This window comes from Microcebus murinus, chromosome 1, assembly GCF_040939455.1.
Source record: "Microcebus murinus isolate Inina chromosome 1, M.murinus_Inina_mat1.0, whole genome shotgun sequence".
Taxonomy (NCBI): domain Eukaryota; kingdom Metazoa; phylum Chordata; class Mammalia; order Primates; family Cheirogaleidae; genus Microcebus; species Microcebus murinus.
This window is the reverse complement of record NC_134104.1, coordinates 154,501,806-154,520,961: the sequence shown is the minus strand read 5'-3', so window position 1 is coordinate 154,520,961 and position 19,156 is coordinate 154,501,806. Positions and strand designations below refer to the sequence as shown.

At 53.1% G+C, this 19,156-nt stretch overlaps 1 protein-coding gene across 1 annotated transcript; it reads right to left on the bottom strand.

Annotated features, from left to right (window-relative positions):
* Positions 1-64: 64 nt before the first annotated feature.
* P4HTM (prolyl 4-hydroxylase, transmembrane) lies at positions 65-15,612 on the bottom strand. Its single transcript, XM_012771218.3, has 9 exons — positions 15,217-15,612; positions 14,927-15,008; positions 5,731-5,921; positions 4,854-4,950; positions 3,244-3,406; positions 2,467-2,652; positions 1,653-1,743; positions 1,333-1,456; positions 65-494 (listed from the first exon to the last, which is right to left on the bottom strand). The coding sequence occupies exons 1-9, from the start codon at positions 15,565-15,567 to the stop codon at positions 274-276; spliced, it is 1,506 nt and encodes a 501-aa protein (XP_012626672.3). The 5' UTR covers positions 15,568-15,612; the 3' UTR covers positions 65-273.
* Positions 15,613-19,156: the final 3,544 nt, after the last annotated feature.

Genomic DNA, 19,156 nt, shown 5'->3' with positions numbered 1-19,156 from the left:
CCGCTCCGCCTGTCGCCTGTCGCGGTCTCCCTCCCGCCGACCCGGAGCTCGTGGGCCTGGCGGCTCAAAGCCGGGTGGTTTTATTTGACTGGGCAGCGTGGGGTCTGTACACAATAAATAACGTCAATATCGGAACTGCGCCGTATCGTAGCTGGAGGCGGGGGTGGGGCAAGACATTGGCCAGACCTTTAGTCTGCAGCAGGGCAGGACCGCCGGGTCCCCGACCTCGGGCGGCGGGCGACCCGCGGCCAGGGGCCGGGGCTAACCCTCCCCTCAGAGCTCCACGCGTGTATCGCGGTAGGCTCGGTCCAGAGCCCACTCGGGCTGTGAGTCGGCGCCACCTTCGCGGGCCAGGCGAGCCATCTCCTGCTGGAACAGCGCTTGCCGCGCCCGGCTGGGGTCCACGTTAATCCAGTTGTTGGCGATCCACTTGGTGCCACGTGTGACCAGGCAGCCCCCATGTAGGGAGTAGTCGTCCACGTCGCCCACCCAACCTAGAAGAGGAGAGTGGCTTGAGGAAAGGAGGGCTTAGGAGGAACCCTAAGCTGGAACTTGCCTAAGCTTGGCCTCCTACAGACCAAGGGCATAACAAGGTGGGCCCTGCAGTGCACTTTTTTTTTTTTTTTTTTTTTTTTAGACAGAGCCTCGCTTTGTTGCCCAGGCTAGAGTGAGTGCCATGGCGTCGGCCTAGCTCACAGCAACCTCAAACTCCTGGGCTCAAGCGATCCTTCTGCCTCAGCCTCCAGAGTAGCTGGGACTACAGGCATGTGCCACCATGCCCGGCTAATTTTTTCTATATATATTAGTTGGCCAATTAATTTCTTTCTATTTATAGTAGAGACGGGGTCTTGCTCTTGTTCAGGCTGGTCTCAAACTCCTGACCTCGAGCAATCCTCCCGCCTCGGCCTCCCAGAGTGCTAGGATTACAGGCGTGAGCCACCGCACCCGGCCTGTGCACTTCTTGAGTAGCAAACATGCAGACCTAAGGCTTCCTTGGGGGCTCAGCATCTCACCCCACTTGCCCTCTGAAACCAGCTTTCTTGCTGCTGGGCCTGTCCTCAGCCCTTCCCATCCTGTGTTGGGGAGAGCCATGTGTCCTGAGCCCCAGAGAGCAGGAAAGCTGGGATATCAGGAAATGATAGGGGTTGAGATAACCCAAGAGGTGGAACAGGCTCCTGAGTGGCCTGCTGAAGTCACTAAGGATGGTCTGGGAGGAACCAGGGGCAGAAAACCATTTGGAGGGCAGCCAGACACAGCCCTCCAGGGTGGCAGACAGGGGGGCTAGGTAAGGGGAAGCTGCCTTCAGGGAACCCCCTGGCCATAGGCTCTCACCTTGCCCATCAGGCAGGTAGTTGTACCAGAAGACTGCTGTGCCCTGCTGGGGCTTGACACGCAGGTTTCCCTTGTCACAGTGCCTTCGAGTGTCACGGAGGTCAACATCATCCTGAATCAGACTCTGTGGGCAGCAGGGTGGTAGCGTTTTCAGGATGCCCTCACTGTTTGGCCAGTAGCCAAGGCCAGGTGGCAAAGGGCAACCAGCCAGATGTGCCCAGGGGATCACTTGGGCCCTCATCCTAGGCCTGGAAGGGTGTGTACTACACTTGCCCAAGGCCCTGCCAGCCCACAAGAGTAGTAGCCCAGTTGGCCCTTACCATTTCATCGTAGGTTCTGTTGTCTGCTACAGGGAAGACAGTCTCGCCCCCACCGGTGACGTTGTTCAAATAAAACAGCACTGTCATGTAGCTGTAAGGCAGGGGGGCCACTGAGCAGGTCCCCAGCTGCTTACACCCAGGGGCTTACCTGTGGGCAGGATAAGCTACCCAGGTTCCCAGGAGCCAGAGGGACAGGCTGAAATGGCAATAACGGGGCAGGCCAGTGCCAAGATGTCGCTAGCCCCTCGTTCCCCCAAAACCAGTCTCTTAGTATGTCACAGTGACTTGGCCAGGATTAGAGGGGCACTTAACTAAATAACATGGCCCTGACCAAGGGCCTGGCTGGGAAAGGTAAGCTAGCTGAAGCAGCAACATCATGCAGAAGGTCTTGTTGAGGACTGGAAGAGGCTGAGCCAGAACAGCCACAAGAAAAGGAGAGAACTGGAACTTCCTCTGCAAGGGAGGGAGGAACAGCTTCAGCTTCGCTAGGTGGAGTCAAGATCAATACCTGGGGGAGGGGCAGAAAGAGCTGGGGGCCCAGTCTTGCCCCTTACTGAAGAGCTCTGGGGGCAAATTTTGGTGTCTTTGGGTACCTCAGTCTGTGATGCCTTGAGTGGACATGATAGCCAATAGCCATCCTTTTCCTACCATTTGGTGAACAATTTGGGGGGAGAGGAAAGGACATTGTTGACCAGGATGGCCCAGTGCTCCTGGCCCCCTGCCAAGTGCCATGCCCATAAGGCAGGGCTGTACCTGTGTCATGGGGGTGGCTGGTTTGGGAATTGCAGGCAGCCCCCAGGTAGGAGATACTTGCCGGCAGGAGGTCTCGAAGGGTACAGATTCATTGGCTACCAGTTTGGTATGGGAGCAGATGGTCTCTGGGTACACAGGCCCGCTATCCACATGGGCATGGTAGTGGCCTCCCTCGCCGTATCGTACAACCTGCAGCGGCTCACTGAGCTCCACGATCTCAGGCGACAGGCGAGTGAGGCGCAGCACCCTGGAGGGCAGTAGACATTTAGCTGGGCAGGCCCATCCAAGACGGTAGCCTGAACAAGCTGGCTGAGGTGGGCCCTGGCCTGCCACAGCTCTACCCCTGCCCATGTCCCCTGCAAGCCTCCTAAGCCATCTCAGACTGGCCCTGTGAAAGCAGGAAGGGTTTACTCATGATGAATCTTTCTCCCCAGGTGCCAGAGACAGAGACACCTGCTGCATAGGAGAGATGAGATTTCCACTAAACTGGGGGGATGGGAGCATAGAGTCCCACTCACCAGGGAGGAAATTATTTACCTAAAACCCCTGTCGGCTCAGGGGTAGGGATCCTGTGAGCGAAGATAAGGGGTCTTCTCTAATTAGCAGAAAACAAATGCTTGATCTCTTTCCAATCCTAATTGTCTATTGTTTGCTCACAATGAGGGCTAATATGCCTCGTTAATTGCCTGTCTTTCAGTGGATCCCAGTCCTGGTCTAACAAGTGGAAGTTAATCCCAAATTGATTAATCATTTCTGTCCTCTGGCCCCAGCCAAGGATTTCTGTGGAGGTCCTAATCCAGTCTTCTGCTCCTACCCGAGGACAGCCTCAGGTGCTCACCTCTGGCGGATGGCACGCATGACGTGGTGGGCACCTTCACCCTGGTAGAGCCAGGTGTGGTGGCTGTTCCGCACCAGCTCACTGGACTCCGCCTTGTGGCTCCTCATGTACTTGTGGAAGTCCCGAAGGTCCATGTTGGAGAACTCCTGCAGACTCAGCACTCCTGCACAGGGCACCCGCCATCAGTGCCAGCCAAACCCAGGTAGGGAGGCCACAGTGGCAGGTCACACTTTGCTACCTACCCTATAGGCAGCAGCCCTTGGCCTCAGGCACTGAAGAACCATGTACACTAGTTCCCCACCTATACTCTTGGGTCAAATGAACCTGGTTTCTGCCACATCAGGCCTTAAGGGAAGACCCAGAGAAATTCATTTTCCCAGATTAAGCCCTGATTTGGCTCCAAGAAAAAGAAGCCCAACTTCTATTAGAGTGGCCAGAACAGGGTCTCCAAAGGTGGTCTGAGCCATTTGGCCAAGGCTCTCGGCCAAGGACTAACCCTCACCCTCCAGCCTGGCTGCGTAGAGCGTGGTAGCCACTCTCTGACCTGTGGAGAGTGGGGGAGAGAGTAGCCAGCACTGGCTCTCATCCAGGACCTTTCACACCCTAGGGTACAAGCAGGGCCAGTCCCTGGGGGTTCTCTCATGACCGGTCCCATCTGCTGGGTTACCAGCGTACCTTAGCAAAAAAGCCAGGCAACTCCACCAAATGAGAACACTCTCCCCTGTTGCTGCCACAAAGTAGGGTCTCCACCGTCTTGGGGTTCTGAAAAATTAGCTGGTGTCTTTGCTTCATGTTATTCTGGCTGACCCAAGGGAGATACCTTCCATCCTTTGGCCCAGATTACTCTGAGGGTGGGGGACATTCAAGGGCTGTGAGCCTGCCACCAGCTCCGTGCAGGGGGCAATGGCAGTATTGCCCTCTAGCCACAGGTCCCAGCCAGATTCTTCACTCTGGGTTTACTAGCCACAAGGCCATTCTTCCAAGTCCTATTTGACTGCTATATCTTCTTCAGTTGGTTCAGAATGTGGGCATGAGAGTGAAGACTGCACTCCAGAAGGCTCCTGAGGGTTATTTCCAGAGGGGGAAGCACTTGCACAGCAGCTCCCCTCCCACACCACCCGAGCAGTTAGCAAAGTTAGCAACACCACCGCTTGGATGCATCAGCATGACTCCAGGTGGCAAAAAGAAGGCAAGAGAGATCTCGCTTAGACGAGGGAGGCTGTCTGCTGGGGTAGACCCCATGTCTGGCTGAAGAGGTAGATGGAGCAGGGTGAATAGCCAAGCTCAAGCTGGCCTCACTGTCCCCTTGTTCCTGCTCTACCCACTCTGCCCTCTGCCAAATAGCAGCCTCCTTCCTGTGCCCCAGACTCTAGACTCTGCCAAAAGAGGTCAAAAGGGTCTCTAAGTCTGCCCTCTAGACTGTCAGCTGCCTGCCTACTTCCCAGAGGCGAGGGGCAAGGCTGGATCCTCATCTCCCCATCTCTGGCCTCTCTAGTAGCAGAGCAGAAGGGCTGCCTGGCTGTGGGGAAGGGGCCCAAGTTTTCAAGATGAGCACCTGGGAGCAGGCAGGAGGCTCACAGGGACAGAACTGTGGAGAGGTGTGAGCTCACCGTCACCATCAGGGTCAGCCTTGATGGCAGCATACATCTCCTGAATGTTCTCCGGAGTCATCCATCGTCCATTTCCCAGGCGAGTCTGGGCCAGGACCTAAAGCACAAGAGGGTCCCTCAGTGGGGTGACCAGCATGACGCAGAGCCACCAGAGCACAGATGGCCCAGTTCTCAGGCTAAGGGTAGAGCTAAGAGTTCACATGATAGGGCATGGGTGAGGACACAGGACAGAGTCCAAGGTCCCTGAAGCCACTGGCATTCCCAACCCTGCTAAGACTGTGGCCTTTGAGGGGAGCATCGTTGGCTGGTTGGAGACAGAATGGATGGGCTTGTGTTCCACTCGGATACCCCAGGTGAGGTGGGGAGGCCAAGGCCTGGGTAGGAAGAGAGAACAGGCACCAGGGGGAGGCCTGGCTAGGACATGACCACCAGGCCCCTCGGGAAGACCAGGCTCAGTGGGGTATTCTGTGTGGCAATGGACCCTGCACCCTGCCAGACCTCTCAGAAGCCCAGGTGTGAGGGGCATGTAGAGAGAGGCAAGCTGCTGGCCTCCCAGAGCTACTATACCCATCATGAGTTCTGTTGGGGCCCCAGCCATGACAGCAAGGCATCCAGGCCAAAGATGGTATACTACTTGAAAACTGTGGTGATAAATGCCATCACCCCCAGGTGGATTCTCCCGCCATCTTCTGGGGTTCTGAGGGCAGCAGGGGACTCTTCAGAGAAGGAAGGGGGATCCCAGGGCTGGGCATGCCCAGGCAGGCCTGAGGTGGTATCTGACTCTTGGGACTAAGGCTGAGCTAGACAAGCGACCTGGCCACAAGAAAGTAATTCTGGGCACTCCCACCCTGTGCCAGTTCAAGCCCAGGATCCCAACCTCACGGAGCTGCAGGCGGCCATCATGGTTCTGGTCCAGCAGCTGGAAGAGGTCCAGCTGGCTGACCTGCATCGTGCTCATTGCCTCTTCGTACTCTTCGGTGGGCAGGATCTGGCTGCGCTGTAAGCCCTTCAGCTGTGCCAGCTGGATGATGAGTCGACACTCCTCGTCAGTCAGGAAGCCAGGGATTTCTGCCAGAGGAGGAGGTAAGTGAGGCCAAGGACTGAGCCAGTACCTTCCTCCCCACAGGGCTCCTGAGGTATTTCCCTGTCCCTTGGTGGCCACTTTACATACCCCTTTACATCTGCTCTGGACTCTGAGTTGTTGAAGCTGAGTTATCCTGCAAATGCTGACCAGCGTTTGAAATGTGGGGCCTCTCTTGTTGATGATGACAGCACATACTTTCCAGGGAGCCCTGGGAGGAAGCCAGAGCTAACCTGGATGTGGACTCACCCACCTAGGGGTAGGACTGAAGGCCAGAGAGTAGACCTCAAGGGCAGAGGGTTGACCCTCACTTTTTACTGGGAATAAGGTGTTTTTTTGTTTGTTTTTTTGAGATTGAGCCTCACTCTTTTGCCCGGGCCAGAGTGCTGTGGAGTCAGCCTAGCTCACAGCAACCTCCAACTCCTGGGCTCAAGCAATCCTCCTGCCTCAGCCTCCCCAGTAGCTGGGACTATAGACACACACCACCACACATGGCTAATTTTTTTTTATTTTTAGTTGCCCAGCTAATTTCTTTCTATTTTTTTAGTAGAAACAGGGTCTCGCTCTTGCTCAGGCTGGTCTCGAACTCCTGGGCTCAAGTGATCCTCCCCTCAGCCTCCTAGAGTGCTAGGATTACAGGCATGAGCCACCATGCCCAGCCTGGGTATAAGTTTTTAAAGTGGAGAGATGGTACCTGATTCTTGCTTTCACTTTTGCTTTTCAGCATTATTGAAATAAAAACAAAGCACAGGACAGCCAATGCTTTAGGTTGGTTGAAGGGCCTTGCCCTCCATCCTCCTGCACTAATGGGGCAGATGACCAGGGCTGAGTTGCCCAGTGCTGGAAAGTCAGAGGGCATTACTCAGGTTTTTAGTAGATGCTAGTCTCTGACAAGATGCCCCAGAGTGTCTTTTGCTTCCCCAACTCCTGGCACAAATGTACACTAAGTGCCTACTTCACGCCTCTAAGCCCCTGAGTAGAGATCAGTCAGGCCTGGGCTTGGCTGCAGTGGCTGGATGCCTGCACAAGTGGCACAGCTGGAAGATGGTTTGGTGGTGCTGGATCATGAGCCTCATACCTAGGGAGTCAACATCCCAGTGTCCCCAGGCACTTCCAGAGCAGGAGCCTGTGTCCTGCTTCCTTCCCTTGTTCTTAGAAGAGAGGACTTCCTTGGGGGACAAGAGGCGCACAAAGGAACTGATTCTCCAAGTGATCTGCCACTTCACTTGGTTATACTCCCAGCATGAAGTTCCAGTCATTGCCCAGAGGAAGGAAAATAGCCACTCAGAGCCAGGATTGGAGTGGTTTTTTAAAATTTTATTTATATTATTATTTTTAGATGGAGTCTCACACCATTGTCCTGTGTAGAGTGCCGTGGCATCAGCCTAGCTCACAGCAACCTCAAACTCCTGGGCTCAAGCGATCCTCCTGAACAGCTGGGACTATAGGCACACACCACCATGCCTGGCTAGTTTTTTCTGTTTTTAGTAGAGATGGCTAATTTTTTCTGTTTTTAGTAGAGACAAGGTCTTGCTCTTGTTCAGGCTGGTTTCAAACTCCTGAGCTCAAGCAATCCTCCAGCCTCGGCCTCCCAGAGTGCTAGGATTACAGGCGTGAGCCACTGTGCCTGGCCCTGGAGTGGCTTTTAATAGAAATCCCAGCATATCATGCGTTGGTAGCACAGACTCTGCTCAAGGCAGTGTGCTAAGCACTTCACACACATCAACTCCTTAATCTTGCCAGGCATCTGGAAAGCCAGGCCCCATTAGCTCGCCCTTCCTATCTATGAGGAACCTCAAACACAGAGAGATGGGCAGCTTGCCCAGGACAGGGCTGCCCAGGCTGCTGTGCTCCAGAATCCATGCTCACGACCAGATTCAGCCACCAGGAGTAGGTGACCCAGATATGATAACACTGAGGACAGGACAAAACTCTGAACCCACCAAGCCCAGAAAGGGTGTGAGCCAGCAACGGGGAGACATCCCTGCTGGACAATGGGTTAGACCAAACTGCTAATCAACAGAGGCGCTTCTTGATTGCATAACACATAAAATTTAAAAAGAAAGAAAAGTAAGCCAGAAGAAAAAAAAAAAGAAAAGAAAAACACAGGCCTAGGTTTCTTCAGTTTATTAGTGGAGATGCCGCCAGCCTCTACAAGCCCCCACCCCGCTGTGCACTAATCAAAAGCAAATAGTCCAGTCAGCCTGCTGGGGCCTAACCAGGTGGACCCAGGCACCTGGGAGCTGTGCAAACACCTGTAGGCCCCCCTTCTCTGTTGGCTCCTGGGGTGTGGGTAATAGACCTATAAAGCCCTTGATCCTAGCTCATTAAGGCCAGGGCAGAGAAAGCAGGTAATGGAGCGAGGAGGGCTGTGGCTGGTGGTGGTGCTGGTGGTGCTGTGTGGTGATGGCTGGGCAGGGGCTCCCTGGGGCACCACGCGGTGCGTGCCCATTCCCCCAGCCATGGCCCTGTGCCACGACATTGGCTACACAGAGATGCGGCTGCCCAACTTGCTGGACCATGACACAGAGACTGAGGCCATCCAGCAGTCAGTCAGCTGGTTGCCCCTGTTTGCTCGGGAGTGCCACCCCGATGCTCCCCTCTTCCTCTGCTCCCTCTTTGTCCCTGTGTGCCTTGACAGGTAGGGTAGGGGCTCCCAGGTGCAGGGTGGGGGGAGCCCTCCCTAGCCAGGTCCTGCTCTGGAGGCTGAGGTCTCACTAATCCTTGCTGAGCTCCTGTCAGTGCTGACTGGGACAGGGGCAGGGAAGAAAATGAAGGATCATTTTGTTGGAGTGTTCCTGGCAGAAGGTAGCAGGTGCCCATAAGTAGGGGACTGCAACAGTGAGCATGTGGGGTCATACCTGTAGTCAGGACCCACAAACCATCGTGGGGTCTTGAATGTCAAGACAGGGCAAATGGGCAAGCGCTTCAGGCTGGGAATGGAGGAGCCACTTTCCAGTGAGATGTGGAAGCTCTGTCTAAGGGGTCTTGGCAAAAGATGGGGCGAAGGCCCAACTGGTGGCCTTTTCTCCCAGAGAGTCCAGAGCTCATGAGGCTGCTTCCCCTTTCCAGCCGAACCTATCCTGCGAACAACAGTAACCTCCCAGAGCCTCTGGCTGACCATGCCGATAGAATGTGAGACTAGGCCGCTGCACTCTTTGCCAACCTCAGCCCTGGCTGCAGTGCCCTAAGGCCTTTCAGGACAAGAGGGAAGGCCCTGCTTTCTCCCTTTAAAATGGAGAGCACAAGGTCCTCGCACCCCCCAGACACTAAATGGCCCTGGGGCTGGAGGGGGAGGCATGTGGAAGGGCTGGAAAGAAGTCTGGCTGAAGAGGTCAGGGAGATAAGACAGCAGCTGTAGGATGGGGAGGGGGGGAAGGGCTGAGGGCTGAGATGTGGGGCAAGCGGGAAAGCCAGGCTGCAGGGATGTTGCTAGGTGACCAGAGTGTTGCTGCCCAGCAACCAGCTGATGTAAGTGCCCAGCCTGTAGCTGCACCACCCCAAACCCTTCCTCTGCAGGGTCATCTACCCATGCCGCAGCCTGTGCGAGGCTGTTCAGGCCAGCTGCGAGCCTGTCATGGCCTGCTACAGCTACCCCTGGCCAGCCATCCTGCACTGCGGACGGGTTCCCCATGGGCCATGGTCTCTGCATTGCAGCCTTGGCCAACGGCTCCCTCCTGGATCACCCATGTGAGTCCCTGCAAATCTTGGTCTCCACCTTGCTCAGCCCCATGGGCCGGTACCCCACCCCTTTCAAATCATTCCCCATGGGGATCAAGGTAAATAGCACTCTCAGGTGGCAAAGAAAGGGAGCTGCCTATAACAGGCATCTGTCTCAAAAGGGGTGAAAAAGAGGGAAAAGTGGGAGGGACCCTTTCTGATCATCCCCCTCTTCCCTGATGGGCTCCTCACTCCCCTCTTACTCCCAGTGCCATGTGGCAGCTGCAGGGACTGTGAGTTGCAGAATGCAGACTCACCCAAGGAGATCCTGGACACGCTCTGCACCAGCCCTGAGTGTGTAGCACCCTTTACTCAGCCCTTACAAGTGCCTCCATTTCAGCCCCTGGCTTGGTCCTAAGCCAATGTAAGAGGGAATACCCAAATGCTAGGCCTGCTTAGAGCTAAAAAATTTCCTTTAAGAGTATGGGACATTGCTACAACAACAAAAACAAATAAAAAATTCTGCTAAGGAGGGTGGCATCCCTAAGAGCCTGATTCCAAGAGCTGAGCATCAGACAAGAGGGTTTAGTCCACCAGGGGGAGGGGATGGCAGGGGCACTCCTAGAGGCCCCTCTCATCACCAACCCCTCTGATCCCATTCAGCAGTGAAGGTCCGGCTCTCCCGGTGCAATGGTACCTCCTCTGGCCCCTGGGATTGTGACCTGGACTCCAGACTAGAGGTGCTGAAGACAGGACCACTGCCCCCTGCAGAGTTGGCGCCCACCCTGCGACGCTCGCTGCAGCTGGATGTCACATGTGTGTACAACCTCCTGCGAGGAAAGCACACAGGGACCTATGTGTTGAGTGGGAAGATGCAGGGCCGCCGGCTATTGGTAACCACGGCCTATGCCTGGAGCCGGGCCCACCGAAATCTACAGCTGGTTGTGCGCAGGTGGCACCATCACCAGTGCTAACCCTGCCAGGGAAAGCCTGGGACTTTGTAGCCACACTCTGCAGTGGCCACACAAATTGTGTCTGTGCCCCTTCTTTCTTCTGCCCTCCGCCCCTGCCAAGGAGATCTGCAGACCAGAGTCCAGAGAGGCACGTGGCTCAAGCAGGATGGAAGCCCATCTTCTCGGGACACAGCTAGGGTCTGCTTCCTGAGCACATAGTTCTCCGCTCAGCCAAGAGGCCAGGCAGGCTCCCTGGCAGCTGTGTGTGCTGGGCAAACAAAACCATCTTTCTGTCCTTCCCAGGCCTGGGATGACAGCCTGGCTACTGCCCTGCCCACATGCCCCAGCACCCCAAGCTGCATCTCTGAGAGGACACACAGCCTTGGGCTGTGCTCACCTTGGGCAAGACGTTGCTTGTTTGTTAAATCCTAGACAGACTCAATTATACCTGCCTGACCTTTACTGAGTCTGCAGCTTTGTCAAGCAGCAGGCCCAAGAAACAGCATCAGGAAACAGCAGGGGTGTGTTTGTGGCAAGGGGTGGGGAGGTCCATGCAGAAAACTGCATTAAGTTGCTTAAAAACTTAAACTAATATGCACACTAAAATTCTTTCCCTACTTTTGGGCCTCCAGTGTTTGTCATGAGCAAAGTGGTCTGATGTAGCTGCCTAATTATTTTCTTAAACTGAAAAAGAATATATTTGGAAATCCTATGATAAAGTAGTCATGATTTTAACATATAAATTGTTTTGTGTACTGGTGGCAATTATTCATTTACCTTAAATAGTTAAGGAAAATGGATTAAAACTCTTGCTGGCCCGCTGGAAGTGCCCCCTGCTGCCCTTGAAGAGGGTGCCAAGTCAGGAGGTGGGGGCTGGAGGCTACACTGAGCAAACAGGCAGGCGCTGGCATGGGCTGGGAGTGTCCAGTGAACCCCTCCAGGCAGCCAATAATTTTTAGCAGTAGACACAACTCTGACCACTGGATGCACAGCCAGAACAAAGCAGGCCTCTCACACATGCAGATCACCTTTGTGGGCAGAGGCCCAAATGACACAAATAAATACAGAACAGGCCAGGTGTGGTGGCTCATGTCTGTAATCCTAGCACTCTGGGAGGCTGAGACGGGTGAATTGCTTGACCTCAGGAGTTCGAGACCAGCCTGAGTAAGAGCGAGACCCTGTTTCTAATATAAATAGAAAGAAATTAGCCAAACAACTAAAAATAGAAAAATTAGCTGGGCGCTGTGGCGCGTGCCTAATAGTCCCAGCCACTTGGGAGGCTCAGGCAGGAGGATCACTTGAGCCCAGAAGTTTGAAGTTGCTGTGAGCTAGGCTGACGCCACGGCACTCTAGCTGGGACAACAGAGTGAGACTGTGTCTCAAAAAAAAAAAAAATACAGAACATAGTTTCCAGCAGGGCTAAGCATTGAGACAAAAACCTAGTGGGCTGGTGCAACAGGGTGCCTGGGAACCTTGTAAGATGGGTTTGAGGACAAGAGGTGGGTTAGAGTATATCTGAGCAGAGGCTTCTGGAGCTGAAGTCACCATCTGGGGGCAGAACCAGGTCTAGTGAGGGAAAGGCACATACAAGGCCCCAAGGCAGCAGTGAGCTTCGTGTCTGAGCATCAGTAGGAAGGAAGTGGGAGGTTGCAGGACATGAGGTCTACGAGGTGAGAGGGCTTTGGGGCACCAAATGAGACTCAGAAGTGACATGGAAATGCTGGAGACCTTTAGGGAAGGGGGTGATGAGATCTGACCTGCTGTATAAAGACAGAATGAGTATGGGTGAGGTAGGGTGGAAGAAGTGAGCCACATGTAAGAAAGCTCCCAGAGAGGGGGCAATTACCACAAATGGGGCACTGTCTTTCTGAACTGAATAGGACAGAGTCCTCTGCTCTTCCCTAACATTCCAAATCCTTGGGAAATGCCTACCACAGTCATGCAGGCATTTGCCAGGAGCTCAGGGTGGGGCCTTTTGTGACCCAGATCTCACTTGCCAAGTGTCTCTAGGAACAAGGATAGAAAACAGGAAATATTTTTCAAAGAGAGAGACTGAAGGTTGCATGGGGTCTTCCCTGTGAAGTGCTGGGGTTCCCTTCGCAGAGATAGAGGCACCTTGGGGTAGAACCTCAGTCCACCCACCCTGGAGCCCAGGCCAAGCTCACATCTTGAACACCCACCCTGGAGCCCAGGCCATCTTGGGTCCCTGAGGCTGGCAGGTCACTGGTTTGGAGCCAAAAGCAGCACAGCAGAGGGAGCAGAGCCAACAGCAGGCCCACTCTCCTCAGGCCCTGCCTGCCGCTTTAGGATGATGTAGACAGCAGGCCAATGGATGGATGGACAGGCAGGCACAGAAGTGAGACACACACTGCTCTTTCTGGGAATGAGGCATCCTTCTTTGGATTCATCTAATGCCACAGCACTCAGGAACTGCCCACTGTGGACACCCTCTCCCCTGTGGTTTCCCTCTCTCACAATGGGACTTGCAATCACTAATATCTTCTGCATTTGTCCCACCTTGTTTCGACAAGTAGCAAGCCCCAGGGCTTTCAGGGGAAAACCTGGGCCATCTTCCACCAACAGACAGGAGAGCAATGTTAATGTTTTGGTGGATATGAGGACCACAAACAGGAAGGTCTTGCCACAGCTGCCCAAATCTCCTAATTATGCTGTTTGATCTCTTCTGCTTCATGTAATTTACTCTTGGTGATTTAGTGTCTGGGTTTCTCATTCCCTGCTTTATAGGACAAGCTGTACGTTAGTGGGACTTTGGCCTCTTGGCTCACTTAAGCTAATGTGCACTTGAATTAAATATACACAGGTCTCAGGAAGGCTGAGAGAAAAGACAATCTCCTCAGATGTGTCTGGTCACAGTATTGCAGTAACGAGGTGAGTGTTGTTCCCTTTCCCTGGATCCCCTACCCTGACAGCCATCTGGCTTGGTCCTACACCTCCAGTGGGTCTTTGCTCAAGTATTTTTCTCAGGGAGGCCCATCCTGGCTACCTGAGTAAGAACTTCAACCCCTGGTGAAATTCTGCCTTACTTGTCTGCAATCATGTATCACCAACCTGATACACCATGTACATTTATTAATTTATTTGTTTATTATCTGTTTCCTCCTCATTCCAATGTCAGCTTCAGGGTTTCGTTGTTGTTTTCTATTTTATTCAATGCTGTGTTTGCAGCACCTAAAATTGTGCCTGGCACAGACTTCAGCATTATTCCATAGTAATAGTAACAACCACCACCACCACCACCACCTTTTAGGGCCCCTCCCACATGACTGGCAGCAGAACCTATTTCCCCACAACAGCAAGCATCTCACAGGTCTAGGCATGATTCTCAACTAGGGCCTGCTGCCCGAGGGGTAATGGCACCTGTTCAGATGCTCTACTTTGGTTCTAGCCCCCTTCTTAAAACTCCCTGCTCACTCCAGCTCCCAGCAGCCAGGAATGGCCCTGGGTCTGCAAATATGTGTCGCTGAGGCCAGGTACCAGGGCTGGGCTGTGCAAACTTACCCTGGGCAAGGTCCATGGGGGTGTGGGCCCCTACCTCTGGACACCAGTGGTCTTTGAAGGACTTTGGGGTCTTCACAATGGCTTTAGAGGCAAGCTTCCTGGGTTCTAATCCTAGCTTCACCACCGAACTAGCTGTGCAAACCTGGCCACGCCACAGCAGCTCTCTGTGCCTCACTTTCTTACCTGCTGGCCTGAGGGTGGGATCTACATATACCTCACAGAGGGGCTGTAAGAATTAACTGAAATAATCACACAAACTAGGGCTGAGAAAACATGTGGCTCCAAGTAGAGTCACCTTAGAAGGCTTTGTCCATTATGATTGAGCAAAAGCCTCTTTCCTGAAGGAGAGTCCCAGAGTGCTGGCAGCAAACACTGGGCCTCTGACTGGTGCCCTGATGGGGCAGGTTTCGGGGCACCAGTTTATCCCCATTTGGACAGCTTCTCACCAAATCACAAGGCCTACTTTGGGAGTGGGATTTCCCCCAGAGGCCCTGAGGTCAGCTGAAACCTGGTTATCAATCTCCCACCCTCCTCCAAAGTGACAGGATTGATGGTGGCACAGAATGTCAAAAGACAGTGTCAGGGCAACGTTTAGATTCCGGCCTCAGGGTCCTCGCACAGCCCTGTCATGGAAGAATCAGCTGCAGGGAGTAGGGACCAGAGAGGAGAGTGTGAAGAGGGCACCCTGTTCGCCTATTATGGAGAGGAAGTGGGTGCTTCATCTTGGTAATCCTCTGGATGGATAAAAGAAAAGGGCTACTTTGAAGCAGCCATTTTCCAAAACAGAAGTCACGTGGTCGAAATGAGCCTCAAGGTGGCACCAGCCCCTGGCCCTTCCCAGGAGTGCCCGGCGGACTTACCGAAGAGCAGCGGCTTGAGGCTGAGGGTCCGGATGAAGTGATCCCTGTCGGTGACCAGCTGGACCTTACGCTCATGCCCCACCTAAGGGAAAGGCGCACAGCGGGCAGCTGGGGCACCAGACCGCGCTGCCCAGGAAGGGAAGCGGGGCCGAGGCGCGACAGAAGGCGACTGAGTGGGTGCGCGCAGGATCGGCACGGAGTGGCGCCGGGAGGAGCGGGGACCTGGGCCGAGCGCCGGCTCAGCCTGGCGGAGCCTGGAGCGCGGAGGGAGAGGGGGGTGGCGTCCTCACCTTGATGCCCTCGAGCCGGGCGAGGGGGCCTAAGGTTGGCGCGAGCCCAGGGCCCTGGGCGCGGCGCTGGGGCCCCGGGTCGGTGCTCTCGTCGCCGTTACTGTAGTGCACGAAGAGCAGCAGCGCCAGCACGTTGCCCAGGTACAGGTGCACGAACACCATCAGCACCAGAAAGTAGGCGCGCGAGCAGATGCCGCGGGGCTTGCACAGCGGCCGCACCGGTGCGTCCTCGCCGTCGCGCAGTCCGGCCGCTGCCCGCTCCCGGCGGTGCTCTGGCAGCGCCCACTGCGGGCTCGAGGCCTCGCCAGCCGCGGCGGTCCCAGGCCGCTGGCCCGCCGCCGCCGCCGCCATGGCGCTCAGGTCGCGCGCGCGCCCAGGGGAGGGGCCGCGGGGTGCCCGCGCTGCGCCGTCGCCCGGACAACGGCCGCCGGGCCGCGAGCGCCGCGGGCCCGGGAGACGGCGCCGGGGCTGCCGCCCGCGCCCGCGCCGAGCTCGGCCTCTCCGCTCTGCCGTGGACCCCGGCCCACGCCGGTCCCTCCTCCCGAGCGGGGTTATGGTCAGGCAGAGCTGGACGCTCTCCAGGACAGAAGCCAAGCCCCCAAATGCAGACGCAGACAAGAGCAGCAGCACCATTAAGGCAGATCCCACTGTTGGCTTCGCAGTCGCTAGGTTGAGAGGCCCTCTTCGCTCCTCCCGGAAAACTGAGGTCTGCATCTTCTCCTGGGAGCGGGGTGGGGGAGTGGCAGCAGGGAAGAGGCAGCGCTAAGACATGACTCAACACTGCGGCGGTTCGGACGCCGCAGAGGCCTATGACTGCCTACGTGAAGATATGGTAGGACCCACGACCTTCTGGTAGGCGTTCTTGGAGGTCCGTTCCGCGGTTGTCCGGATCTCTGGCAAAGTGCTGCACAGCCAGGCCTTAGGAAGAAGCTGCCTGGTGTGCGGGGTGGGGCTGGGGGTGCTGAGCGGTCAGGGGCATCCTAAAGAGTCCTGGCATCAGGCCAGCCTCCCAACAGTAACCCGCAGGATGCAGATGTGAAGAGGGGCAAGGGGATCCCCCACAATTGAGATACCGTTACCTCGGGAAAATGAAACTCAAGATTATCAGCAAAAACGGGGGTGGGCAGACATACCAGTGGCCCAGTGCCAAGGCATTTTTTGTGCTCTCTGCTCTTCTAGGGCTGGGTTATCCTCAGGCAGAGATGCATAAACCCCAGGGCAGAAGTTGACCCCTGACTCCCTCAGGTAGACCTGAAGACAATACCATTAAGGCAGGTCACACTGGTGGTTTCTGATTACCCTGTTAAAACCTCCCTTTTCCCCCTCCCACTACCCCTTGGAAAACATAGTCCCCCTTGAAAAACATTTTCTGGTCTAAGGGCAAGCCAGGGGCTCCAAAGGCAGGCCCAAAAGAGAGATTCTACACACAATGGCAGGTTTCACCAATGCAGGCACCCTCAGGGACCACTTTGTCAATCTCCTTAGGATACTGAAGAGAAACACTGCTCCATAAAAGGAGAGGTTCTTGATGTCTCAGGGATGGAGGAGTAGCAGGTAGTAAGGAGAGCTGTTGTGGCTTAGCCAAAGCTGGATTGCTAACCAGTCACCACCAGTGGCCCAGCATCTCCCTTCGGATGGTGCGGGAACCGACAGCTCTGGAGGCAACCAGGCAGCCCTATTACTCCCTCCGCAGAAGCAGAGGCAGTGAGGACCTGGCCCCTTTCTAAAATTAATTCCAAAAGAAATTTAAGTGCTGCAAAAGAAATGTTTCTAAGTCAAAAAGATGAAAATATATATATATATATATATATTTTTTTTAAAGTAACAGGGTCTCACGCTGTTGCTCAGGCTAGAGTGTGATGGCATGATCATAGCTCATTATAGCCTCGAATTTCTGGGCTCAAGGGATCCTCCTGTCTCTCAGCCTCCTGACTAGTTGGGACTATAGGTGTACACCACCGTGCCCACACATTTTTTCTTAATTTTTTTAGAGACAGGGTCTCACTATGTTTGTTGCCCAGGCTGGTCCCAGTGAGAGTAATTTTTATCAAAGTCCCAAAACAACAGATGTTGGCATGGATGCAGAGAGATAGGAACACTCATACACTGCTGGTGGGACTGCAAACTAGTACAACTTCTATGGAAAGTAGTATGGAGATACCTCAAAGAACTAAAAGTAGAACTACCATTTGATACAACAATCCCACTACTGGGTATTTACCAAAGGAAAAAGTGACATTCTATAAAAAAGACACCTGCACTCAAATGTTTATAGCAGCACATTTCACGACTGCAAAGATGTGGAAACAACCCAAGTGCCCATCAATATACAAGTAGATTAATCAAATGTGGTGTATGTCTACATACAGGAGTACTACTCAGCCATAAAAAAAACTGGTGAATTGGCTGGGTGCAGTGGCTCACGCCTGTAATCTTAGCACTCTGGGAGGCCAAGGCAGGCGGATCATTCAAGGTCAGGAGTTTGAAACCAGCCTGAGCAAGAGCGAGACCCCGTCTCTACTAAAAACAGAAAGAAATTAATTGGTCAACTAAAATATATAGAAAAATTAGCTGGGCATGGTGGCACGTGCCTGTAGTCCCAGCTACTCAGGAGGCTGAGGCAGGAAGATTGTTTGAGCCCAGGAGTTTGAGGTTGCTATGAGCTAGGCTGATGCCACAGCACTCTAGCCTGGCAAGAGTGAGACTCTGTCTAAAAAAAAATAAAACGGTGAATTCCTCTTATTAACATAGATGGAACTGGAGACTATTCCTCTAAGTGAAATATCACAAGAATGGAAAAATATGCACATGTACTCACCATTAAATTGGAACTAATAGATCAACACTTATGTGCACATATGGAAATAACACTCACTGGAAATCAGCAGGTGGGAGGGGGGCTTAGGGAATGAGTAAATTCACACCTAACGGGTACAATACAGACTATCTGGGGGATGGGCACTTTTACAACTTTGACTCAAACAGTACAAAAGCAATTTATGTAACCAAAAAGTTTGTACCCCCGTAATATTCTGAAATAAAAAAAAATAAACAAAAATATCTTGTACAATACCCAATACCCAAAAAGAAACAAAGTATCCATAATAGTGATACATTCATAAGAAATATCTAGATGTAGCCATTTTAAAATGTGGCACATGTTCATGCCTGAAGTTCTTTAAGATGTAGCCTGCATATGTATTATATGATCCTTATTGTGTAAATTTAAAAGTAAATATAAAGATATGTGGGAATATGTATAAATCATTTTTCTAGAAATAACCACAAGAACTTTAGAGAAATAAGGGAGGGGAAAAGGTAGTTTTCACTTGTTTTATCTCTTTCTGAATTTATTATTATTGTGTATGCTATATTTGTTAATAGATCCTTTTTGGTTTTCTTCTTGATACTTATAATATTAAAGACAAATAAATGACACAGTAAAGAAGAAAAACAACCTTCTGGGCTCAAGCAATCCTCCCAGCTCAGCCGAGTTGCTTGAATTACAGTCATGAGAAGGGATGAGAATTCTATTACCAGTTTAGGACTGTTCAAATTTACTGCAGCTTGTCTCTAATCCACCTTAGTTAGGTCAGAAGTCTCTCAATTTCTGAATATAGTAGTATAACAGAAATAAGTCAAAATTCTTACATATAAGAAATACTAACCAACACAAGCACACTTTTTATTTTATTTTTTTTGAGAAAAAGTCTCACTCTGTTGCCCAGACTAGAGTACCGTGGCATCAGCCTAGCTCACAGCAATCTCAAACTCCTGGGCTCAAGCAATCCTACTGCCTCAGCCTCCCGAGTTAGCTGGGACTACAAGCATGTGCCACCATGCCCGGCTAATTTATATATATATATATATATATATAATTTTTTTTTCAGTTGTCCAGTTAATTTCTTTCTTTTTTAAGTAGAGATGGGGGTCTCACTCT